Raw genomic sequence first — 27,264 nt, 5'->3', positions numbered from 1 at the left:
TAAGCAGTTCTCAATTCAAAGCAATTAAACTGGGCCTGGAGGTACATACCTATAATCTCAGCAGTTGGAAAGCTGAGGCAGGGAGATTTCAAGTTTGAGGCAAGCTTAGGCTCCATAGCAAGACTTTGATAAAAACAAAACAGAACATTCAAAACCAAACAAACAAAAAAAAAAAAAAACCAGCAACAAATGGGGCAAAGATCTTTAAACCTTCTGGTTGGAGGGGAGAAGACAAAGCTAATTGTTTACAAAGCATAAAGAACAATCAACCAGTTATTCTTGAGTACTGATGACTCTTCAAGGCTCCATTCAAAATTATGAACACTGCACCTGAGGTAATGAGGTAATGAGGATGGCTCGCGAGGGCTCTCAAACCCCTAAGTTCCCTGTGGCTGAGTCGGTTTTGTTGACAATGCAGAGCCCACTGATACATCTAGCAGTCTGAGGGAAAAAGTGACAGCTTCTTCCTACATACTTAAAAGTATTTGCTTCTGCTTTGAATTTCTCTCCAAAGTACAATTTCCAGGTAAGACTCAGGGGACCACTTTCTGAAGCCAGCTGCCTGACCCAAGGCCGGCTCCCACTCTTGCTACCTCTGATTCTTCACGCCTCTGTGGACCTGATTTTTCTCACCTGTATCTGGGAGCTGGAAAGAGTGCTACCTTAGCGAGCAGTTGGGAGGGATGAAGGGGATGCTCTAAGAGTTCTGGGTCTGAGTCTGACAGATAAGGTTCATCTTGGTCTCCTATGTCTGCTTCCCCCTGCAGAAGGCAGTGAGTTCCAAAAGCATTTGGAGACATCTATGAATGGTGTGTGTGCGCGCACGCGCGTGTGTGTCTACACCTACTTTACACAGACACTCAGACCCTGAAAAAATTCTAGGCGTACACACTGTTCCTTTCCTGTGACATGGATTTTCCGTAGTGGAGATGGAGGGGAAATGTCATTAGCCTAGCCTCCTGTTTGCTCTGACACCACCACCATGAACAAAATAACTTGAAACTCTTCATAAAAACAGCTCCCAGGGACTCCTTAACTTGTGAGTAGCTATGGGTAACACGGATATGTATCTAGTGCCAGCCCACTGTAGTCTGCCTCTCCGGATGGGGACTCCACAAATGAGTTGACGTAGCAAAGCCAGATTTCAAAGCAGGTGAATTCAAGCAAGTGCTCCCCCTCCTGCCTGAGCCAGCTGCCATGTTGTCACTGGGATGGAGACAACTGGTATCTGGCTAGGCTGCCGCTTTGTGTCAGTTGAGCCAAATTCTGGTTTGAGGGGAAAACAGCCTCAGTTTGCAAATCAGGTACATCTTCCCTTTGTTCTTGTTTCCAGTCTAACTCTGTCAATGGAGAAGCAAGGACTGGCAGGGGTGAGTTCAGGGGCTTAAAAAAATATCCAAATGCATCCCACAGGGCTGGTATGGTTCTGTTATAGACGCAGTTTCCTTTGATTAAGTACAGAGCCTTAGTGAGCATGGTCACCACATTTTCATTTTGTTATTAACTTACGTGAACATGTGTTTATCCATTTGTAGTCATTCATTAACAACAACAACACACACACACAGAGACACACATACGTGCATGCTAAGCATTTATTATTTACCAGCAACAGTTTTTGAATGGAAGAATTGGATATTTAACCTGGGAGATGCAAATGAAGTTGTGGAAAAAGTGGGTCAGAATGTCAGAATTCATACCTTTCCTAGCCTGTGTGACTACTGGACCCGAGAATAAAAATTAAGAAATGGCTACTCCTTTGGTATACACAAGAGGTTAAATCTAGGACCCGGGAGATACTGAAATCCACAGGTTCTCATGTAGAGTGTCCTAGACTGCACGCAGGACCTATGCAATCATCCTACTTGCTGGAGTTGTCTCGAGATTACTTCCAATAGCTATTGTGACAGGGCACATGCATTGTAAGTCTTCACCTTGTGCTGCTGTGTAGCTGATAATGACAAGACATTTATATATTTGGTACAGCCACATTTATTGCCATGCACCGCCCCCACTCCCCGCGTGTTCTATGCGCTAGAATACAGTTCGCGAGCCTCGGGCAAGGGGCTGGAGGTTGAGGAAACAGACACAGAGACAGACCTACACGCAGAATTCCAATCACTGGTACAAAAGCCCTTCTTTAATAGCACCATGGAGGCTTAAATACCTTGCAGTCAATGGCCAACAGGTGAAAATCCCATCCTCTGATCCTCTAGGCAAAGCACAGCTTTTAGTAACTTCAATTAGAAGGCGCTAGACAGGGAAGAACAGCTGAAGGCCAGGACATAATTAGTCCCAACAATTTATAAAAGATTTTTCTGTCTTTTGTGCCTGCCAAGACGTGAAGGGCACACAGCAATGGAGTCCAGTCAGTCAGTACATCCCATACTTTTAGAGATTCTCATTTAAAGACTTCAAAGATGACAACATCCCACTCTGAAACAGTGTACTGTTTGAAGTCGGGCAAGATGCTAAGGACCTGGGAACACAGAGCACACATCACCACTGCTTCCTAAACCCATGTCCTCTGGGACATTTTGACACCTTCTGCCCTGCCATACCTCCTTGACTGGCAATCTCTAGCCCAGCAGGTTTGCATTTAGTTCCCCAACACCATTTCCTACCTCTCCATACATTTTCCTCCTTGAAATCTTTCCCTCTCGAGTACCTACCTGCTCTTCATGTTTCCTTCGGGCTCCTCATCCTTTAAGAAGTCTCACGGGGCCTGTCCCACACCCTTCCAGGCAAACCCTCCCCTTCAGCAGTGACAAACACTTGAGAACCTTTTTTTCCTATTGAACCACGGGGAATTTCCCTGACCTTGGCCTCAGTGACCCTGGCACGAAGGAGAGGCGCAGCAGGAGTCTGTTGGACCAGGGGACTACACAGTGCTTTTTGAGTTCTTGTTAGGCTTAGGGTTTGGTGAGAAGAGAACTTGACAAGGATTTTTCCAGCATGTCCTATGAGTGTATCCAGGCACTGGTTTAATGTAAGGGTAGAGAGGGAGCAGAGCAAATAACGCTATTTTCACAGCATGTACAGTCTACTCTTTAACCTGAATGGCCATTGTCACAGTGAGAGTCTACTGAGAAGCTGAGAAAAATGGATTTGAATACTTATAGTCCATTCTCTTTTCCCCACTGTGTTTAAATGGGTGTATATATTTTTGTTATTTTTATTAGTTCTTTCAGAGTGTCTTACATGTTCTGATCAGATTCACCCAACTTTTCCCAGATCCACCCTTCTTCCCTATCCACCAAACATTGTGTTCCTATATTTCAACTTATAAAGGCCAAGTTGTGCTGCCCTAATATTCTTAGATATGGTCTTCCACTGGAACATGGTCAACTTACTAGAGGCCATGCTTAGAGGAAAGTGTCTCCCTCTCCCAGCAGCTGACAAAGCCAACACCTCCACTGCTGGGGTAGGATTGCATGCCCATCTCCCATCTCTATGGGGAGATTTAGTCTGGCACATGTTTTCTGCGTACTGTTGTTGACCACTGTGAGTTCCGAATACTCCCCTGCTGGGTCCAAAAGATGTTGTTTCCTGATAGTTCTCCCCCGCCTCTGGCTCTTACCCTCTTCTAGCACCCTCTTCCACCATGAATCTGAGACTTGGGAGGAGGGGTGCGGTATATATGCTCCATTTATGGCGAGGCATTCTGTAGTCTCTCGATCGCTACACCTCGGCCACTTGTGGTTCTCGGTGTTGATCAACATCTACTGCAAACAGAAGTTTCCCAGATGGGGGATGAGAGATGCATTGTTCTATGACTATAATGATAAACTATTGGGTATAAGTTTAATATTTGGTTCATTTAGAAAAATAGTAGATGTATTCTCTCTTATGATCTATGACCTGTCTAGCAATAATAAGTTATAATAGTTCTGAATTTTCACCTTAACTGCTTATGTTGAATATTATTACATGTATGTTAAAATCTATTTAACAATGTGCCTTATCTCCTATGTGTGTAAGGATGTGTGTGTGTGTATGTGTGTGTGTGTGTGTGTGTGTGTGTGTGCGCGCGCGTGCATGTTTGTATGGTAGGAACAGTCACAGAAAAAGGCCAATTTTCAAAGAAGTCTTGTGACAATCCCCTAAGCTATTTACATATATTATATGTTGTTACCCAATTTTACAGATGGAAAAAACACAGAGTAGATTTGTTAGGTTTATAGAGTTAGTTGATGTTAAAATCATATCCCCAGTTTCCATAGATTTTTGTTGTTGTTGTTTGTTTCCATTAAGGATATGGTTTGTCACGGACCCTGTATGGTTCTGAGCTAGGTCCTCTGCATATACCTTATGGTTGTACAGCTTGGTGTTCTTGTGGGACTTCTAACTGGGGGTGGAGGGTGTCTCTGACTCCTTTGCCTACACTTAGGACCCTTTTCCTTTTATTGGGTTGCCACATGCAGCTGTGCTGTGCAGGTTTGTGCCTAGTCTTATTATATCTTGTTAGGCCATGTTTGATGGATATTCCTGGGAGACCTGCTCATTTTCTTTTTCATTTTTCTTTTCTTTCTTTCTTTTCTTTTCTTTCTTTCCTTCCTTTTCTTTTCTTCTCTTTTCTTTCTTTCTTCCTCTTTCTTTCTTTCTTTCTTTCTTTCTTCCTTCTTTCCTTCCTTCCTTTCCTTCATTCTTTCTTTCTCTCTTTTTCTATCATCTATCTATCTATCTATCTATCTATCTATCTATCTATCTATCATCTATCTATCTATCTATCTATCTATCTATCATCTATCTATCATCTATCTATCTATCTATCTATCTATCTATCTATGTACCTATTATCTATCTATCTATCATCTATCTATCTATCTATCTATCTATCTATCTATCTATCTTTTTTCTTTTTTGGAGGGGAAACAGGGGGAGTTGATCTGGAGAGGAAGGGAAGTGGAAGGAGGATCTGAGAAGAGTGGAGGGAGGGGAAACTGCAGTCAGAATGTAATGTATGAAAGAAGAATAAATTTTTTTAAAAAGGATATGATTTATTAAACAGCTGAGTCAAGTAGCCTAGTTCTATGAGCAACTAAAACCTTTACTATCTCTTTGACCTGCATTGTTTTCATAAAGGGAAGACTCTAAGCCACTCTTTCTGCACAGTCTCCTTCTATCCTTCATCACAGAGCACAGGTGGCCCTTACATTGTCAACACAGTTCATCCAAAGCAGCTCCTGGTGCTGTAATCTTCTTACCAGTTGCTTCATTCACCAAGATCACACCTTGGGCTGTGGCTTTGTCTGTGGTCACCCCTGGCTCCAGTTTACCATGACCTCATATTTCCCATGTCCCATGTTTTGCCATGCCATTGCCCCACCAGGCCCTAGGGATGACTGTTTACATCAGTGGCAATTGCCCAGCCTCACCATTAGGCTGGCATCCCTCCCTTCAGGGCTTAATCATCAAGTCATGTTCCAGTTTCTCCACTCAGCTCCTCCACAAAGACCTGACACTCCCTGTAACCTTACAACTGCCCTCGAGATCCTGAGTCCTTGCATCTGTCCATGCCACGAAGCCAAGATACTGTGAAGTACGGGAAGTGCCCTATACCTTGAAAATGGAAGCTGGGGAATTTTAAAAGTTAAGAAAATACATACAAGGGTCTATTAAAAGTAAAAAGAGAACAAGCCTTGGGTGAGAGTCCCTCAGCTTCAAGGTCCTTTTCTATAAGATGGGGACAATAGGAGCTATCTCAGTTGGCGATCAGATGCCCAGCGCTCACTTACAAAGAACGACCACGAATGCCTGTAATGACTGTCATGGAGGCCATGCACAGGTAGATATCCGTGGTTTGCTGGCCAGTTAGTTTAGCTGAAAAGGTTCAATGAGAAACTTTATCAAAAAAAAAATGTAAGGTGGAGAAGGCATGTGCCCACATGTGTGAGTGCACCTGCACATACATGCACACATGTGTACATCACCCGCATAAGACAGAAATAATATCAGTATAGAGTTACCATAAATATTAACATATAATAATGTCAGCATAGAATCTCCATCAAGATTAAAGTTTTAAAGTTGTATACATAAAATGTGCAGCTTAGTGCTGAAAATATGGTGCCTGAAATACGGTAGGCTTTCCATAAGTGGCAGCAATATATATATATTTTATATATATATATATATATATATATATATATATATATAAATTTGGGGCAACAATATTCAAGGAAAGTGAAAATATATCCACATAAAAAGCTTGTACATGGATGTCCATAGCACCAATACCTATAACCACTGCAAAGCAAAGATATTCAAATGTCCACCAACTAAGGAAGGGATAAGGAGAATATAATACACCCATGCAATGGAATTTTATTTGCCTGTAAAGGAAATGAAGTGATGGTACATGCCATGACATGGAGAAACCTTGGAAACATGCAAAGTGAAAGAAATCACACACAAAAACCTGCGCTGTACAATTTAATTTGTACGAAATATCCTGAACTGACAAGTCCATAGAGACAAAAAAGGGCAATTGTGGTTGCGAGGGAGCGGGAGAGGGAAAGGATGCTCACAGACAAGGGGTTTCCTTCTGGGCGAGGAAAGTGGTTTGGACTGGACGACGGTGATGGCTGTGCAATCTAGTAACGCATTTGAAGTCACTGGCCGGTATACTTCAAAAGGCAAATGCTAGGTCTCTAAATTATCCCGGCGTAGAACTGCAACTTAAAAACCATGCAGCAGTGGCAATGTCTCAGTCGCTAGTCAATGTGCAAAGACACATTGTTGGAGGTATACACCTATTCCATGGTGTTTGCTCCATTTTCTGTTTGTTTGCTCGAGAATTTTATATGCTTATACAATGTTTTGATCAAATCCACACTAATACCCTCTCCCATCAATTCTTCCAGTAAAGACTGCTTAGCAGAAATTATTCGGACCTTGCTTTATGTCCAAGAGCTTTAATGGTCAGTTTTGACACAGCTAATAGGAAAGCCTCCGTTGAGAAATTCCCTAGCTTAGATTGGCCTGTAGGCATGTCTGGTGTGTGTGTGTGGCGGGGCTGCGGGGGTTGACTTGATTTTTAATTGATGTAGGAGGGCCAGCCTCTAGGTTCAGCACATTCCCCGGGTGTGTAGTCTGGAAGAAGGCGAGCTAAGGTTGGCCCTGAGAGTGAGCCGGCAAGCAGTGGTCTTCCGTGGTTTCTACTTCAGTTCCTGCCTGAGCTCCCGCCCAGACTTCCCTCAGTGATAGACTATGACCTGGATTTGTAAGCCAACAAAGTCATTTCTCTCTAAGTTGCTTTTCCTCAGAGCATTTTAGAACGGCTCGAGAAGAAAGCAAGTTACCCCCACCTGTGTGTAACTTTCCATTTGCACTGAAGATGTCTTCTGTGTTCATGCGAGTGGAGAAGAAATATTTTTGTCTACCCTCCTAGGCATATTTGAAATACTCAATTACTAAACTATGTGCCCTGAGCAGTAGATGGATGGACCTTGGCTCCCAAGAACTGAAATAATGTCGTCTTTGTATTGGGTTCATGGTTTCCCGAGAGGCTCTGCCAGGCTGGAATATTTTCATGGCATTTCAGCTTGAGAGATTTCATAGGTAGAAAAAATTTTAAAAAAATTAAAAAATTCAATAAAACACAAGACTTTTATCTCTAAAACCTGCATAGCTGGCTTCTTTTGAACAACTGGAAAGTCTGGCATTTTTGAACAGAGTCCCTCTCGTGGCTACAGTCCGATGGAGCCTGCAGGTGCCTCCCACTGACAGGTCCTCCTCTCACAGGCCATTCCTATTTGTGCCTAACTTTTGTAGGCATGGGAATGGCATAGGTTATAGCCCCTTGAGATTTCTCCTTCATTCATCCATCAAATCCATACTTGGTAGCTACTTTATACTACAAACTCTGATAGGGACTGGGAGAGCCCCTATCCTCCGGGACAGATCTGATAACAAAGAAAGAAAACCAAGAAAACCAGTGGATCACACTTTCTGAGCAACTGCAGTGGAGGTTTAATGGCAGGATCAGGCATCTAAGCCAGGCTGAGCTGACTCACGTGAGAGGGGTTGGTATCCGACTCCAGGGGACCAGCGGGAGCCATTGCAGCATTTCTTCTGGACCAATGCTTCGAAGGGAGGAGCGTGTTGTCATCACTGTCTTCAGAGAACTTTACACAAGAAAGGATATAGTGTTACTCAAGGGGGAGGGAGAGAGGGAGGAAAGAAGAGAGAGAAAGGAAAACCGAAGAGTGGGTGGAAATGGGTGGGGATTAGGATAAACAAGGAGCAAAGGAAGGAGTAGAAAAGGGGAAAAGAGGGCACTTGATATTTCCATTATTTCATGATTCTAAGGTTTTGACTCAGAGGGAGGTTGTGATAAATTAACCCAAGCAAAGCTTGCAGGGAACAGACGAGTCTCCTGCATGAGGAAGCTTCTGGCGTGATGGCTGAGTAAGGCCCTGATCTATGAGGATAGCAGAATGTCATCAGGAATCATCTTATTGCTGTGCTTCTTTAGGAGAATGGTAGTATTTGGTTTTACCTTGGGTCTCTGGGCTATCTAGTCTCAGGTCCTTGGTCTCCCAAACAATGTCTCATGGAGTGCACCTGCAGTCAAATCAGACACTGGTTGGCTACTCCCACGTGGGCTGCATGTTTTATGCGGTGCTTGCCCAGGCTTCAGTGCTATGTCTGTAGTTGTTTCTGGAATGAAGAGGGGCTTTATGAATATCTTTATTGAACATTAATTTCATTATTTATTTAGGTGTGTGTTTTTTTTTTTATCTTCCCTACCAATGAATCTTTACTATTGAAAAAAGCTGTAGAAGGAGTGGTGGGCTGCATTCCTGCCACCCGGCTCCTGGCAACCTGGCTAACTTATGCCCCAAAATAACAATACACAAATTGTATTCACTTAAACACTGTCTGGCCCATTAGTTTCAGCCTCTTATTGGCTAATTCTCACATCTTGCTTTAACCCATATTTAGTAATCTGTGTAGCACAAGGAGGTGGTGGCTTACGGGGAAAGATTCAGCATGTCTGACCTGGTGGCTGGCTTCATGGTGACTGACCCAGAGAGGAGAGGCATGGCGATTGCCTCACTTCCCTTCTTCCCAGCATTCTGTTCTGTCTACTCCACCCAATCTATGTTCTGACCTATCAGGCCAAGCAGTTTCTTTATTAATTAACCAATGAAACAATAGATAGATAGAAACACTCCTATATCAAAAAGCCACTTAAGAGGGCACTTAAGAGTTTGAAATCTCAAACTGGAAAATTTTCTTTTTGCCAGTTGCTATTCACAGTGGGAAAGATCCAGGCTAACTGATGGCGTCCGCTGCACCACCATTCTCCTGAGCCTCTGGAGGACAGAGTTTTCAGATCCTCAGGCAGCAGAGAGCAGCTGCTGTTGAGAGACGCCATTTTTCTGACACTGGCTGTGGTCCTGTGGCTCTGCATTGCCAGGGCTTAGACTTTCCCTGATGCCCAGGGCACATGGAAGAGATCGAGAGTACCGTGCCCTCAACAGCTGCGGAATCCTGTCTAGCTTCAATCCGGTTCCAGTGGCCCCGTCTCACCAATGTGAGCTTAGCCCTAACAGCCTCAGAAGGACTTGTGGTTAAAGTAAATGAGCCAGTTCTAATTATTTCAGGCTGGCTATCATTTGAGGGCCAAAATGTAGGAATAAGAACTGACTTTCTGGAATGAGAACTGTCAGATTTAGTTTTGTTGTTGTTTTTGGTTATCACCAGGGCAATCTGCCCCCACCCTTGCCATCACCAGGTCAATCCGAGTTCCGGCCCCACCCCTGCCATCAGTGAAGCCCCTTTAGCCTACAGACAGGCTTCCACGATGGCCCATGCGCTCTCTCTTCCACTTCCCAGTGGCAATGCACCCATCAGTGCTGGAACTTCCTCAGCTAAAACCATCCTACATGTGCTATTGATCAGAATTCCAGCGAGTGCTTGCTTTTGTCCTGGCTACCTCTTTTGGATATTCAGGTCCTTGAACCTTTTCTGACTTTCAAAGCTAGAGGAGAGAAAGATTGGGGAAACAGCAACTAGACACACGACCAGAGAAGAGGCAAATGGGCAACATTAGATGTAGCCATTGTGTCTCTTGGAGCCATGTGGGTGCTGCAGCTCTTTCTGTCAGCCTGCTGTCTCTGTATGGAAGCAAGTAATCCTATCTATTTCCTTTTTGTTTTCTACGATGACATCTTTTTTTAGTTACTGAGGTCTCCGGGGTGGGGGGGGGAGGTCATTCCTTTGTATGAGATGTCTTTGTCTATAGTAATATTTTGATTCCTTTTTCATTTCTTTCAGTGTATAGTTTCCAGTTGTTCTCTTCATGGTTTCCCTGGGCATTATAATTAATAACTCAGTTGATAATTTGATCAAATTGGCAGCTATGCAGTTTTAATAGGACATGAAAATGTTGGTCCTGAATAGCTTTATCCCTTCCTTTTAATGCTGTTTTTAATCACAAATTCTATCTTTATACATGGCTTTCATCCACTTATTCTTATAATTATTACTTTATAAAATTATATTTTAAATGCCATAGGCAAAAACAATTTATAAAATTAAAATACTTCAACACTGAAAAAATAAGCAAAGAGGCACTGATGAACAGAGAGGTCCTAACCGTGAGCACTGAAGCCATTCCAGGGCCACAGCTCCCCTAAAATGTTAGAGGGGTACCTCTCATTAGCTGCAGGGTTTCTGTACAACTCCGGAGCAAAGAGACTTTGTCACCACGGGACTATCCTGATTGGATTTTCACCCAGTCAGATCAAAGCTAGAGTTATACAGAAAGAGGAACCTCAATTGGGTTCCATCAGGTTTCCTATAGGCCAGTATGTAGGGCATTTTGTTGACTCATGATGTATGTGGGAGGGACCGGGGGAGCTGTCATCCCTGGTCCTGAGTAGTACAAGAAGCAGGCTGAGCAAGTCATGGGGAACAAGTTCCTAAGCACTGTTCCTCTATGACCTCTGCTTCATCTGCCTCCCTCTGGTTCCTGCCTTGAGTTCCTGCCCTGACTTCCCACAGTGATGGAGCGAGCCTGAGAGTTGTGAGCTGACCTAAACCTTTGCCTCCCCAAGGTGCTTTTTTAATCATGGCATTTACTATAGCAACAGAGACCTAAGACACTGATCTTAAAAAAAAAAATTAAAGAGGAAAGCTCAAAGTCTGAGCTCCCCACACACCCTATGCTAAGTCAGAGAGATTGGGGTTGAGGGTGGACAAAGGTAAATGACCAAGAACCTGGGTTTCCAGCAAACCCATGTGTCTTCATTTGAGCCCCTGGAACAAAGCATCTTAGATACACCAACTGTAAGCAAAAGACTTTGATTTGGAGCCTTAGAAGTACAAGATCAAGTTGCTGACAGAACTGGTTTCTGAGGAGGGGCTTCACCTCTGCCTTATAGATAGCAGCTTGTTGCTGCACCCTCCAATAGGAGGAGGAGCCCCTAGGGCTCCCCATCCTTCTAAGAAAGTGCCGAGTGAAGAGCCTCCTAAAGGCCCCACCCCGTATGCTGTCACATTGACCCTAAGTTCCATCTTCTAGGTTGAATTCTAGGGGAACACTTAGACCATGGTACCATGTTTGTGTTTTCTCTGACAGTGTCTGGTTTAGTGGCCACGGATTACTTGTGGAATACCTGTCCAGGTGTCCTGCTATCTACTGCATCATGGCGAGTTCCTGTTGGCGTTGGCTTGGTGCATTTTTCCTGACACTGGGGGTTGGGTCCAGAGCCTCATATATGCTATAGAAGTGTTCTGCCATTGAGTTGCGTCCCAATCCACATCCTTGGTTTTCTTCACAGTCTCTGATGGATGCCCCATTACTCCTCTGGCCTTTCCTAGTCTTACAGAGAAAAGGACAAGGGCCTTAAGGCAGTTCCCACTTTCTATTTGGACTTGAGGACACTCAGGTTGAGAGAGAAAGAAACAGGGTGGCTCAGCTTCTCCTAAGGGGAGTCACACATCTGTGTGAACCCATGCTGTGCTGGCTTCACCAGCTTGATGAAAAATACCCCAGTTAGATGGACGTCTTTGTGCCCAGTTCCTTCTGGAATCTTGTGGTGGAACATGCCCCTTAGTGATGCATTTTTCTGAAGGATTATGAAACTAGAACCGCTCATGGAAGACTCACGTTTCCTTCAGGAATCCTGCATCTGGGCATTTGGTACCTCTCTCCTGCCCCTGACCTCTCTGAAGAGCCCTGCGCCCATATGCTTTCATGATTGTGTACCCACAGAAACACTTATTTGCTGAAGAGCTGGAAAGCAGTATTTAGGCCTGTCTGCCTGGGTTTCTGTGTATTCGACCATTACCAAGGGAATGGGGGTTTTAGTGGGAGATGAAAGGCTTCCTCCACGGGCTGGGCTGGTCCAGCACTGTTCTTCTTCCTCTGGGACTTACTGTTGGAGGGATGGACCCTGCACATCAAAGGTCAGTGGGAAACTTCCCTCTTCCTTTCTGCGGAAGTCTGAGAACAAAGAGAACTCTACACACTAAGAAAAGGAACCAACTGAGGAGAGCGTTTCTTAGGAGGATACCTTCACTCTGCATTCCTGTCTTTAATTGCGCATGGGTATCTCTGCAGAGTCCACACATGTATTTTTTCCAGAGCAGCAGTGAGTATTTAGGCATCTTTGAGGATTGTTTCATCTGTAGACCAGAAAGATTTATTTCCTTTAATACGAATTTTTTTTAAAAAGAGACTAAGAAAAGCTCCCATATGCAAGGAAGACAAAGAGAATGCAAGTCCTGCAAGACAAAGAAACAACAGCCAAGAGAAAAAATGAGCAAATTATTCCACAATACTTTAAAAATTAAAAATAACAGAATTCTAGTAACATTTGGCTAATCTTGTGGTGGAGGGGTTGGTTTTGATTTATTCTTACTTACAATACTGTGAGTGAAGGGTGGTGTGCTATACCTCTCTCTGGTCCAGGAATGACTCTACACATGTTTCATTTCTCAAGACAGTGGCTTCATGTCCTAGCCGTCTTTGCAGCTACCTGTTACCCAGGGCAGTGGCAGCCTGTGGCCCCGTCACAGTGGGTCTGGCTGTAGCTGTGTACGAACACAAGCACTTCCATACCTCCCCTGAAACCATGTCCTACCTCCTCGGTTGTTTGTTTTCTCCTACAACCCTGCCTTTGCCCTGAGTGTTCCTGGATACCCTCTCCTCCACTCAGTGGGCACCTCTTCCTCTCCAGGTAGCACAAGGCCCAGGGGTGTGTGTGCGGCCATCCCTTCTAGACCTCACAGAGAAAGGAGCTACTTCTAATTACTTGCAAGAAGGCATCTGAAAGCACCCTACAGTCTTAGCTTTTGCATGATGTTTTAGACAACTTTTAATTCAATTATCTATTTTTATGAACTTCATTATTTAAAAAAAAACAACTTGCAAATAGAAAACTTCACACACTAAGGCTAACCAGACCCAAAATCTGTGCATCCCAATGAACTTTCAATCAGTTAGAACATCCATTCTGAAGTGGTGGAGTGTCACACTGGCTTTTACACCTTCGCTATCGAATATGTTTTTATGCATTTATTCACCTCGAACACCAAAATTCCATGACACAGTTAGAATTAGGAAGTCAATAAGCTTTATAACATAGATCTGTGTGACTTACTTTAGTGGTAGCATTAATTAAACTTTTAATAAATAGCTTTAGTTAAACTTTTGTTTAACTCTATAATCTTGCCTTTTCCAAATTGATTTGGTTTTTATCGATGTGTTACGTTTCCTTAGTACCTTTGCGATCTCTTAAGTTAATCAGAATTGAAGATATACCCTGGAATTGTAATAGTATTCTAGTGCAGCAATTGGAGTTTGTCAAGAAAGAACTCAGAGAATATTCTTAAACTTACATTGAGAAACATGGTTAGACGTCATAGACTTAACAGAATTTCTGTACCAAGGTAGTTCATTGTTTTCACAAAGAGTAAAATTTTTGATATTCCTTTTCTCCCATTATAAAACTTATGATAAACTTCTGGAAAATCTTGTTAATACTGAACCAGCATTCCACTTGCCTTGTATAAAATAAATCAATAAAGTTAGTCTTAAATTGTTTTTCAAATATTTATTTTAAAAGATAGATTTTTTTCAAATATGGTTGCATGCCTTCATCTTCCATTTTTCCATACCTATGACTTAAAGTCACACAGCTCTTAATTATTTTATATTTCACAGAAATGTATTCCCTCTCTATTGGCTATGTTTTGTCTTGTACATTCCTGAACATTCTGTGTCTTAAAGATTTTCTTTTCTTTTTTTTTCTATTATGTTTGGAACAAAATCCCCAGTGAAAATAACAAGAAATCCATTAGGGTGCAAGCTTAGCAAAAACCCATTGCCATATAAGGCAGAAGCGCTCTCCCCTGCTCCTATCAAGGCTGTGCTCCCAGGGGCCAGCTGCTGAAGTCTTAGTGTCCCTCCCTCCATGGAGGAGCTGCTGAATTACTAATAAGTTCTAGGGCTTTGCTGCCTTTTAAGGACGTCAGATGTGTCTGTCTGCCCGTGGCTCTTTCTCAGTACCTCTCTTTCCAGTCTTCTGCCCCTCCCTCTCTCTCCCGATTCCATCTTTCTTTCCTCCTTTACTTCCTATTTAAAGCTGAATTTGTGCAAATAAGCTGCAAATCTCTTCTATAGCATGGAACTGGGCTTTATTTTGTATATAACTTTAAAATAGTTTTGGTTTTAGAAGCCACTTAAGCTGTCTTACATAAAAGGATTCATTTGTATGTGTCTGTCTGTCTGTCTGAGTGTATGAACACATGTGTATATGCACATGTGCTCACACAGAGACTGGAAGAAGATATCAGCCTTTAGAGCCAGAGTTACAGGTTCTTGTGGGATACTTGGCTTGTTACATGGATGCTGGCATCTAAACACTAGTCCCCATCAGTGTGTAGCAAGCGCTGTTAACAGCAGACCCACCTTTCTGGGCCCTGTAAGCCCCTCTTTAAGAATATATATATATATATATATATATATATATATATATATATTCTCTAGAAAGTTGAACACATATATATTTTCTAGAGAATATATATTTCTATATATTTTTTTCTAGAGAACAGAAATACACCTGCATACATTACTTGAAGAATTTTGCAGATACTCTACTTTGTGATGGGAAAGTTAGCCCCAAATAGGTAAAGCTACCTTAGATTTTGAGTTTTACATTGGGAAATACTGTGATTTCCCTTCATACAAATAACTAAAGCAGTCCTGACTAAAGATTTTGTTGTGATTTGAAATGAAAATAAAAGTCAACTTTTGCTTAAACGAAGGCAAAGTCTTAGTCACGTTAGCGAGTAGAGTTTCTGTCTTAGAGCGCACACTTCCTTTCTAAGTTAATCCATGTTTGCACTTGTTCTGGCTTAGCATTTTCGTATGTTTATTGATAGAACCACGTGTGGATTCAACAATTGGCTGAGCCCTGCTTTGTGTCCTAACGACACGAAGATGACAAGAAGCAACACCTCTCTCGCTTCAGATGTCCCATCTAGTGTGGCCCACGAGGGTTACTTTAGCCATAGCTCTCCCTACACCACCTCCCAGAACTTCTTGTTCTCCTTCAGTTAATCTGGGGTCTTTTTAAATGATGTGACTGAATCGAATTGTGCTTTCTGTCCTGCAGGGCAGCCACCGATCACAATGTGGATAACACGACGGAGATACTCAGGGAGTGGCTGAGAAACGTACAGAGGCAGTATCACTATGTGGAGTGGAGGCCGATGGATGCTCCAGAGTGAGTAGCAGTGTGGAAACTCATCTTCCCCTGGCCCTGGCTTTCCCGCCGCCTGTGCTTCGGATCTGGGGGTGCATGCGGACTTCCCTTGCTGCCCTTTCTGCATCTGAGTTGCAAACTCGGCCTTCTCCTCTGCTAACAGGGTCTTCTCCACCTGCTCTTTCTCCTTACTCCTGGGCTGCCAGCCAAGGTTTTCAACCGTTTATAAATTATGATGATGGGACAAATCTTAAACATTGTTTAATTTATTGCTTTTCTAGTGTGAACTGTTTTATTTTTAAGAGATCATGGTGAAGGTTTGCATGTCTTCCATAGGTACTTTATTTTGTAAAGTTATGTCCTGGAGACTATGGCACAGCAATAGTCTCCAAGGCGGGTCTTCCCTGTCAGCTGGTTCACATCCAGTCACCTCTGAGACTGGACACGCAGACACAGCTCCAAGGCACTGACTCACTTTGGATTGTGTGGTATCTGTCATATATATCGTGATTATTTAGCCAATGTGCTCACGATGAACATATAAGCTATTTCAGTCTTGACATAGCAATATCTTAGTCATTTCATCTACACAACATCCCACATATTTATGTTATCCTTTATTCTCTTGTGAAAGAACACTAGTGGGAAAAATGGCATAGTATATCCAGAGAATATTACGGGTGTGGTGACTTTTTAGGCTGGTTTACAGGCTCGAGACTAGATAATCCAACAACGTTTGTCTGTCTGCGTGCTCGACAGCCAGAGAAACCAGGAGCTTCTCAATCCATGAGGTTGGAAAATTTAGGACAAGAAAAATGAAGTCACAGCCCCAGCTGAAGGGCTGGGAACAGCTGGAGAGTTACTGGTTTGCAGCTCCATTGAGAGGTTGAAAGGGTAGGGGTCAAAGGTTGAATGAACTCCATGGCGCTAGGAGTACAGCACTTGCTCGGGGACACAGAGCCTCCAATGCACATTCTGGCTTCCTCCTTTTCTACTTTTGTTCTGCATGGGCCTCTCATCTCCAGCAGTGCTGCCTGCATTTAGGGTGGGTCTTCCCTGTCAGCTGGTTCACATGCCAGTCACCTCTGGAACTGGACATGCAGACACAGCTCCGAGTGTACTTCACTAATCCCCTTGGTGTCTCCCAGCCCAGTAAAACTGAGCATCAGGATCAGCTAGCACAGTCGTACTACCATGGAAATCTTCATAAGGAACAAATGAAATAACTTCATGTCTTTATTGCAAAGACTCAAGTACACCCAGAACAAAGTTCAAACACATCCAAGATTCCCATATATCCTGTTCTTCTGCAAAGAAAATATGCATTACCCAGAATGTTGAGTTTATTTTGAACTGCCAGCTCCTACCGAGGCAGGTCCTGGAAGTGTTTATCTTTCTTTATAACCAGCTCTGACCCAAAATCACAGATACTAGAGAAAGCGGAGAGGTTTTTCGAATGTAAAGATCTTACTTTTAGATTGCTTATTTTCCTTCTTTTTTTTAAAGATTTATTTATCTTATGTATATGAGTGATCTATCTGTATGTGCCAGAAGAGGGCATCAGAGCCCACTAAAGATGGTTGTGAGACATGATGTGGTTGCTGGGAATTGAACTCAGAACCTCTGGAAAAGCAGCCAGTACTCTTAACTGCTGAGCCATCTCTCCAGTCCCCAACTGCTTATTTTTAATGATATCCTTTTGACATAATACATTGAACTAACCTCAATTAACTACAATTTATTCAAGCTTTTTGAAATGAACTGAGAGCTTTTGGCTGGGGTTACAATATCCAAAACTTTATATTTCCCCTCGATGCTGTATTTTCAGCAGGCACCAAATCAAAACTTGCTGGACGAACAAATGAGTGAATAAAATAAAAAATAAATTTAAAACATAACACTGTAAATGTTCCCAGGGCCACTATCATTCCAACTTTAGGATTTATGGAAGTTGAATGAATAAGTACTCTGGGTTTCTGCACAGGAAAAGTCACTTATTGAAAGCACTGTGTAAAGTAATAATAACAAATGTCACTGCAGAACAAATGTATTCTTATAGACTCGATTATATACATATGCAAACACACACTGAATATATGTGTATATACACAATATCTAAAATCCCCACCTATGGTCTATATTTTAAGCAAATTTATCAATTAAGTTTGAACACTATAAAAGTTTTTAAACATCCCTCTGGTATTTCTTCTGATGGAATTTAGCCCGGCTTTAAAAAATTACACAGGTAGACTTTATGTTCCTACTTGGCTTCCCAGATGCCACGTTCTCTGTAGCCAGATTTTTACTTCATAGAGGACATGCCAAGGTTAGTGTGAAAAAATATGTCATGAGGCATTATTTTTGGCAATCTACTCAGAAAAACAGGAATTCCACTGATTTCCATTTGAACTGTAACTGAGGAAGACAACCCAGATAATCCCTGTGTTGTACGTAGTTTATTAATTACAGAACATTGTTTACATAGCGACAGTCTCAGTGTTTGTGACTTTTCATTCCTTAAGGCAAACACGTTGCCCACACACCTCCAAGAATGTAAAGAGTTGGCCAGCTGCAGTGACAACATCCATATCCATCTCCGTTGAGAACTTTCAGATGGATCTAGAGCATTCGCTGAGTCTTTGTCGCCATTTAAGAGTCTTGGCCCAGCATTCTTATGAATGCCAGCAGAAATCTGAAGAATTATGTGCCTGCTCCATCACCTCACCTCACATAAGACAGATCAATTAAACTCCATTGAATTTACTGGGATTTCAACAAGTAATCTAAACTTGTGCTGTTTTTAAGAAATTCGTACCTTTACCCTGTATTTTTACATTTATTTGATAAAATATATTAAGTATCTAAGAATATAAGCTTTGGTAGTAACTGCCTGGATATGAATTCAGGTGGTACCACTTACTGTACCATTAGTCTCTCTACATTGGTATCCTCATCTTTGAAATGGAGAAAATAGCAAGGTTACCACATAAGGCTTCAGTAGCACTGAAGAAAAGCCAGGCACCACAGCAGTTATGTGCTTTATAATTGAAAGGCTGAGGCAGGAGGATATTTAAATGTAGGAATTCAAGATCAGCCTCAGCAATAGTGAGACTTCGTCTCAAAGAAGGAAGAGAAAGAGAAGGAAGACCCACTGATGTCTTTCGTATAAAGACTCTCGATTGCTTAGTTTCTTATTGTTCCTGTTTGCTTATCTATGATACAGAAATGATGGTAATACTAGTTTCTTGTTCCTGCTTCCTAGAGTGATGGAGGAAAGAGTCAGTGTCTACAAACACTGAGGGCCGGGCTACATCCATCCAGGCACTCAGTGATTGCATGTTCTTCTTTTAGGTCTTACCCTGATGAAATCGGACCAAAGCACTGGCCAAGTTCCCGGTTTGCCCATGTCATGAAACTGCGACAAGCAGCCCTTCGAACTGCGAGGGAAAAATGGTCAGACTACATCCTGGTAAAAACAGATGCTTGATTCCTTGACAACTGTTCTCCAAAATATATCCGTAACCAAGAAGGGATACCCAGGGCACAGTCAAAACACAAACTTTTGCTTAGGCATTACCTTCCCCGTGAAAAGTTCAGGGAAATTTTTGGCGATTAAGTATTGCAATACCTGCGCTTCACCTCGGGCCCCTCTGGGATGCTTTCTCAGTGAGTCGTGTGGATGGCGAGGCTTTCATATCAGATCCTGAATCATTTTAGTAGGTGAAGCAAGATCAAATGTCTTAATGACTTTTGTAAGAGTTTTAAAGACATAAGCAAATGGTTAGATAAAATGAGATTGAAATAAACACATCTGAAACTCTGCCCCCTTTATCCATGGGCTGATTTGGTAAACGGAATCTCCTCTTCGTCTTCCTGGATACCACTTGGCTCTCACATAGAATTTCTGTCCTTGAGGGGTTCCATCACAGTCTCGAGGGCTTGAGTAATTCAAACAAATGCAGGGCTTCATGATGAAGAGTCTATGCCCCCTCATCCTTGATGAACCCTCTCAGTTGGAAAGGATGTCTGTTGCCATGGGAAACTGGAACCATCAACCCCTGTCCCAGACAGAGGATTTTCTCCATGAGTTTGTTGAGCACATATTTTCCACGGCGGCACTAGAAGTGATGCCAATGTTATCATTAGTACACTGACTGGTATCCACTTTCACTAGACTCTGATACTCGTGGGAAATGAGTGTTTCTAATCTATGCCACTCCCTGGTCTCTTGTCCACTTAGAAATCAGCTTGATAATGTTTTAGAAACATTGTCTGCACATGTGACTTCATAGGAAATTTAAAATTGTACTATAATATTTAATGTTATATGCAGCCACTAAAATGTTAATAAAATCTACAAATGCTAAACTATAAAATTTTTCATAAGTAAATGGATTTCCATAAGTGTTTCTCATTATTTGTAAATTGTAATTACATAAACTATGAAGTTATTGTTTTGGCTTTGTTAAAGCAAACATTTCTCTTTGATAGAATCTGATTCTGTCTCTATAAATGAATCAGTACTAACATGAATTTTCTGTTGAGAAATATGATACTTGGTTGCATGGGTTGATAAAATGTAATTTAAACAAAATTTTTATTTGTGACATTGTAGTAGCACTGGGGATCTGTTTGGGCCATTTTGACACTACTGTTGAAAACCTGTCGATCCCTGGGTACTGAGCGTGGGCAACAGGAATATATTTATATAAATCTGTAGGAACCATTAACATCTTGAATTTAAACCACTTTCCAATGTGTAAATTGTAGGCCGGGCGGTGGTGGCACACGCCTTTAATCCCAGCACTCGGGAGGCAGAGGCAGGCGGATTTCTGAGTTCGAGGCCAGCCTGGTCTACAAGAGCTAGTTCCAGGACAGGCTCTAGAAACTACAGGGAAACCCTGTCTCGAAAAACCGAAAAACCAATGTGTAAATTGTGTTCTATTGATTGTATATGTACCCACCGTGGCAATACCAGCTCACAGCTTAGAGCTGAACATGGGAAGTTAAAGTAAATACTGATATTCATTTGACTGAATGAAAGCTGCCAAGCTGCAATGGTTCTCAGCAGGAGGGTAGAGATAAGGACTGACCCCAGATCTCATGTGCTGAGTTAGTTATTGTTAGTTATTGACATTGTCTTTCTCTTCTCCTAGTTCATAGATGTCGACAATTTCCTGACGAATCCACAGACCCTGACCCTGATGATTGCAGAGAACAAAACCATTGTGGCCCCCATGCTGGAGTCCCGAGGCCTGTACTCTAACTTCTGGTGTGGGATCACACCTCAGGCAAGTCTTTTGGTTAACTAGTTGAGGAGGTGCGTGCTGAAGGCAGGACCCTGTCAACAGTACCGCCCTACTTCTCACCTCCTCTCTAGAGATGGTCACAGTGTCACTGGAACAACTTCAAGAAAGGAGGTGACCCTACATCAAATGCCACCCCACCGTGGGCATTAGTATCAACAGAATATTCCAAAGAACTTAGTGCTGGAAGCTTCAATTAACAACAAATATAACAGATTTTGTTTTCCCCTTTATCCAGTCCAGGGATTAGTTAATTTGTTTTTTGCCATTAAAATGTCAATACAAGAAAACCTAGAAGTACAAAAAAAAATTTAAAGTATAACAGCCAAAAATATTCATTCCATGGCTGTACCAACACCATAGATTGACACTTGTATTTCTTTAATGACTGTATCATGACCAAATGGTATCTATAATTTACTTAAAATTCTTCTTATTTGAACATTCACGTTGTTTTCAAGCATTTTAACAATTAGAATTACTACCATCATTGATGCAAATTTTTTGCATCTATGTATGATTCCTTAAGATAATTTCTTGGAACTTGTCTTAGCTACTGTTCTATTGCTATGAGGAGACACAAACATTGCTAAAAGTTGACCAAGGCAACTTAAAAGAAAGCATTTGAAAGCCGGGTGGTGGTGGTGCATGCCTTTAATCCCAGCACTTGGGAGGCAGAGGCAGGAGGATCTCTGTGAATTTGAGGCCAACCTGGTCTACAAGAGCCAGTTCCAGGACAGGCTCCAAAGCTATAGAGAAACCCTGTCTCGAAACGCGCCCCCCCCCCCAAAAAAAAGCATTTGATTTGGGACTTGTTTATGGTTTTACAGGGTTAATCCATGATCATCATGGCAGGGAGCATGGCAGCAGACAGGCATGGTGCTGGAGCAGTAGCTGAGAGCTCACATGATCTGGGGGTAGGAGGAGAGAGAAAGAGATAGGGAAGAAGGGAAGGGAGAGAGAAGAGGGATAGAGACTGGCATGGCAGGGACTTTTAAAACTTCAAAATCTACCCCAGTGACAGACCTTCCCCAACAAGACCGTACTTCATAGCCCTCCCCAAACAGTTCCACTAACTGGGCACCAAGCGTTCAAACATGACCTTACGGGGGACATTCTCATTCAAACCACCACAAAAGTGGAATCACTGAGTCAAAGAGTATTCTGGTGATCTTTGATATGTACTGATAAATTTATTTCCATAGAGTTCTGACTGAAACTGACGTAGAAGCTTGCCTTTCAAAAATTGAAGCTAAAAGTGTGAATTTCTAATACTCTTTTATAGTAAAACCTCAAATTTTAGATATCTGTTACAGTAAATGCCACCAAGTGTTTTATTTTAATTCTTAGTGAATTAGACAGATAAATTAAACTCACCAATATAATGTATCCATATAAGACAACAACACGATGAAGGGGGAAATGTGTTCTCATGGCCTGAAAGCTAAATTTTGTCTCTCTTTTTCTGTTTGGTTTGGCTTTAGATGAGGAATGAGGCCAACAGTATGATGGATACTTGATAACTGGCTTTTGCAGAGGGACCCTAATTGGTAGCATGTTCTAAGTTTTATAATGCAAATACTCCTTTCATACAAAGAACTGCAGTATAGCCACTTGATGATATAGTGATATAGTTACTAAAAATACATAGTAAGGAAGGCATGGTGACCTAGACTCAGGAGGCTGGAGGCTGGAGGCAGGAAGATAGAGAATTCCAGAGTATGGGGCTGGGGAAATGGCTTTGTGTTTATTGTGTGTGCATGAGGACCTGCCCATGTAAGGGACCAGGCATGGGCTCATATGTGCCTGTAAATTGGGAGTGGAGCCAATAAGATCACTGCAGAACACTGGTTACCATCCTGACTCCAGCATCATTAAGATAACCTCTCTTCAAAGAATAGGGAGGAGAATGGTTGAACAGGATACCTAACATCCCCTGCCTTCCATATGTGCTCACGGGTGCATTCAGTTCCCTCAAACACATGTGTATACACCATCCTCAACTACATAAGGAAGTCAGAGCCAAGGCTACATGAAATTTTGTCTCAATCAGAATAGAAACAGAAAACAAGAATTCAAGGCTAATTTAAGCTACATTATAAGACCTTGTCTCAAAAAACAAGAAGTTTTCACCAGATCTCTAAGGGTTGACATGACTTTTGCTATTGCATATTTTAATTTACCAACATCTCACATGGCTTGCAAAATTGCTGAAAGTGTTAATAACCAGCAGCACCACCACAGCACTAGACCAGGGATTTCTCTCTCGTTGCCATTATATTCCCTGTTTCTAAGAGATTTTTGAATGATTCTTACCATCCACTTGTCTTTGAAGGAGACAATGAGTTGATGTGCAGAAAGTTCATTCAGTTTCTTTGGAGAAAACATTAAGTTAGCATAAACTCACATTAACAGTCTGCAATGTTCCACGTGGCAGGGCCATTTGAGGCTTATTTTTAGTGAGTTCTGCTTTGCCACCAGCAACAGCAGTGGGAGGAGGTGATCCCAGTGACTGCAGCTTTTAAGAGTCTTTTCGTTCCTTATTAAAAAGGAATAGGAAGAATGTGCTCATTTATTTTGAAGAGCAAAACTCAGTTCTGTACAAACTAGGCCAATTATAATCATCCTCGTCTGTTTTTGGCTTTCTTCCACCCTGGTCCATTTTCAACTTGGATAGAAATGGAAATGACCAATGACTTCATAAGATCAAGGCGGCCCTGCTTTCCAAAGGCCTTAAACATATCCCAAACAAAATCAACTTGGCGTTGCCAGGCTAATGAAAAAGACCTATTATCAATAAACTTCAATTCTTTTGAAACACTGATGCAACAATTGTGTCCACCTGACTTCGAGAAGCATGTTAATTCTTTTTACTCTGTCTCCTTTCTTACCATCCTCTCTCTTGGGATACTGAATGAATCGTGGTCCTCCTAAGTTTTCCAAGTTTCTCATCCTAAGAATATTACTCCTAACGGTATTAATTTGAGTCTGTAGGGAGCTTTTTAAAAAACCAATGTCCCCATTATCCATTTTAAAACTCCCGTAGGCTGAAGCATTAGGGAAAACTGGTGCTTTAAGATCGAAGAGCTTTAAGATCGAAGTGGTTAGGGTGACTAAAAGACTCACATCTTCCGCGTCTCAGGTGATGGTCGTTTGACCTTATCATATGGGATGGTGAGGTAAGTAGCTAACTTCTACACAGTGAAAGGCATATCGTAAAAGTAGAGGCAGTGCCTGGTGCATGGTGCTGACATCACAACTAGAGATGCACCATATACTTAGAAACATGTATATCCATTGCACATTGTGTGCCTCACAATGGTCGTCTTGTGAAACTTTCCAGTCGACCTGCTCAGCCTCCGTCTCCGACCCCATGTTCTGTAAAGGCCTTTCAAAGCTCCTACATACTTTAAAGTATATTTTAGTGAGATATGTTGCCCTTCTTCCTGGAATGTCTTCATGGTCTTTACGACTAGTATTACTGGAGCAGACATCTTTTACAAGATTCCACATCCCACATGGATAATCCTGTACCACCTCATTCGTTAACTCTTCATCATTTATCTCAGCCTGGATTACTGCAGGCACTCCATCGGTATTTGTTGGATGAAATTAAATTTGGATGGATAACAAACTGGGTCATTGCAAGCCACATAGTGAGAGGATGGGCTGTCCCATGCGTTCATACAGGAGGAAGTGTTACAACATGGGTGGAGAAACTCCTCCCCCCCGCGAAGTGTGAAGCAGTTGAAATTTCACTGAAATATCAAGCCATCAATTGCACCGAAAAAAGTTCAGGACATATGTGAAAACAATATATGTTTCAAAAACATCAGCCAAGTATAATATAGTCATTTCAATGCTAGCCAATAACAGTTGATGCTTTCTTGATGTTAGACATTATTCTAGGTCCTTCATAGCTTAATCTTACTTAATTGTATGGGGTGGGGGTAACCTCCGGGGTAGATAGTATTGACTGTCCCTGTTTCAGAGCTGAGGGAAAAGGCATAGCAGAGTTGAGAGACTTATGAGCAATAAGGGGCTGAGGTAAGGCTTGAACTCAGAGGGCCCGAGTTCAAGGACCAGGATGTGTTCATACTTGTCTGCTGTACCCCCTTTTATCTTAATATTAATTCTTCATATTTAACCATAAGCCTATATTACTACACTTGGTGAAATTATCAAATCAACAGAAATGAGATCAAAATGGTTCCTGATATCAAAACCCATATGAAAACCCCTCTGTGTTTTAAATGCCAATCCATTTCTGGGGCTCATTTAGAAATTCTTAGTTCAGGATAAGGAGAATGGAGACACTCTGGAGATTTCTATTGAGCTGTGATGCCTGGGTGGCGATGCTTTCAGAGGAGAGGAGCTAGTCCGTCCGTTTGCTCTCTTCCAGGGCTTCTATAAGCGGACACCAGACTACCTTCAGATTAGAGAGTGGAAGAGGATGGGCTGCTTCCCCGTCCCCATGGTCCACTCCACCTTCCTGATTGACCTCAGGAGAGAGGCCTCCACCCAGCTGGCTTTCTACCCCCCACACCAGGACTACACCTGGACCTTTGATGACATCATCATTTTTGCCTTCTCCAGCAGGCAAGCAGGTACTGTTTATGCGTGGCTGTAGGCTACCATAGAAAGACTATGCTCCTGTGTCCTGTGCATATTTAAAAATGCCTCTATCTCAGTTTCAAGTCTGTGAGAGGCAATGGGCTGTTTGTAGTAACCAGGCCAGAGTCCCTAAGCACCAAAGATCAAGAGCCAGAGCTGGTTCTGCACAGGTGGTGCACGCCTTTAATCCCAGCAATGGGGAGGCAGAGTTAGGTGGATCTCTGTGAGTTCAAGGCCAGCCTGGTCTACAAAAGCTAGTTCCAGAACAGGCTCCAAAAACTATAGTGAAACTCTGTCTTGGAAAAGAAAGAAAGAAAGAAAGAAAGAAAGAAAGAAAGAAAGAAAGAAAGAAAGAAAGAAAGAAAGAAAGAAAGAAAGAAAGAAAGAGAAAAAAAAGACTCTCCCTTTTAAGAAGGATCTGAGTTGATGGGGAGTAGGTGATAATGAGAGTCTTGAAAAATCTTACTGGCTCGCTAGAGCTGATGGGATTGCTATTGCTAATTACAAGAATCCTATTGCTAAATTGGAACCTAGAACAAAGTCTCTGAGCTTCACAAATGGAAATCTTTCTCCTCAGAAATAATCTGCAGCGCTTTAGTGGCTCCATCGCTCAGTTCCTAGCAGCCCAGACTCCCCCTCGCTATCCAGGAGGCAGTGCCCTTAACTGTAGGATCCAGCCTCAGCACCAGGGATGCTCCTTACATTAAGGCAGAAACTAGACTATGGGACTCTGCCCCATCAGAGTGCAGTCCAGAAGCTGAATGCAGCACTTCCATGCATGTCCCCTTTGCCGGAACTAAGCAAGAGGTCACTTCCTAACTGGGAGGGGGGCTCAGAATGTCATCCTTATTCTGTATGGTCATAAACCCACCCAGCCCTCTCACTCTTGGGAACAGATAGTGGAGGTAGCCAGCAGTCCCAGCCTCCATCTCTGTGGAAGGCAATGTGAAGCCACTCTTAAGTACCTGCCGAGTTACCATGGCCACTGGATTGTGGGCTTCTTGAAAAAGCCAAGTCAAAACGAAGGAAAGGTGTTTTGTTTTTCTTTCTCTCTTTTTTCTCTTTTTCCTTCCTCCCAGTCCCTTGGGGAAGACTGAGTCACAACGAGAGTTCAGGAAGGTTCATGGCTTTGCCGAGGCAAAGCTCTCCCAAGTCCCTCAGGCCTTCCTGACAGCAGCCAGGGCCTGTTAGAATGTGTCATTTAGCCTCTAATGAAACAAGTTTAGAAACCAAGGAGAAGGTGAAATAAACTCATGGTAGCTACATAAGTTATGGTGAAAATGATTTCGCAAAGCTCCTGGGCAGCTGGGGAGATTACTGCAGGATGAGGAGGCTAACACAGACCCAAGCTGCAGTGCACACACGCCATGGATGTCCCACTTGCTGGGGTATCTGAAAAGAAGGAGACTATTTTGTAGAAATTATAAGGCTGGTTTTCTGTTTTGTAGAAGAATTTAGACTCCTTTGTCAGATGTAGTTATTCAGGAAGCCTTATGTGAAGGAAAGGGCACTCATCTGGTCTGGAAGTTTGCACGAATGTTCTTGTGTCCATGTTAACAGGAGCTGCTTCTTGATGAATGATTTACTCCGACTTCTCCAGGGCCAGAGCAGAGGCAGGG

General features: G+C 42.5%; 1 protein-coding gene across 2 annotated transcripts in view; it reads left to right on the top strand.

Annotated features, from left to right (window-relative positions):
• Colgalt2 (collagen beta(1-O)galactosyltransferase 2) overlaps positions 1-27,264 on the top strand; it is a 96,464-nt gene that overhangs the window by 43,333 nt on the left and 25,867 nt on the right. For both annotated transcript variants that reach the window (XM_038349292.1, XM_038349291.1), the window contains exons 2-5: positions 15,636-15,746; positions 19,077-19,194; positions 20,882-21,016; positions 25,434-25,638. In XM_038349292.1, the coding sequence (XP_038205220.1) occupies positions 15,636-15,746; positions 19,077-19,194; positions 20,882-21,016; positions 25,434-25,638 (569 nt within the window). The remainder of the gene's footprint in view (positions 1-15,635; positions 15,747-19,076; positions 19,195-20,881; positions 21,017-25,433; positions 25,639-27,264) is intronic.

Source organism: Arvicola amphibius, chromosome 12 (assembly GCF_903992535.2).
Source record: "Arvicola amphibius chromosome 12, mArvAmp1.2, whole genome shotgun sequence".
Taxonomy (NCBI): Eukaryota; Metazoa; Chordata; class Mammalia; order Rodentia; family Cricetidae; genus Arvicola; species Arvicola amphibius.
This window is presented reverse-complemented; position numbering and strand designations above follow the sequence as displayed.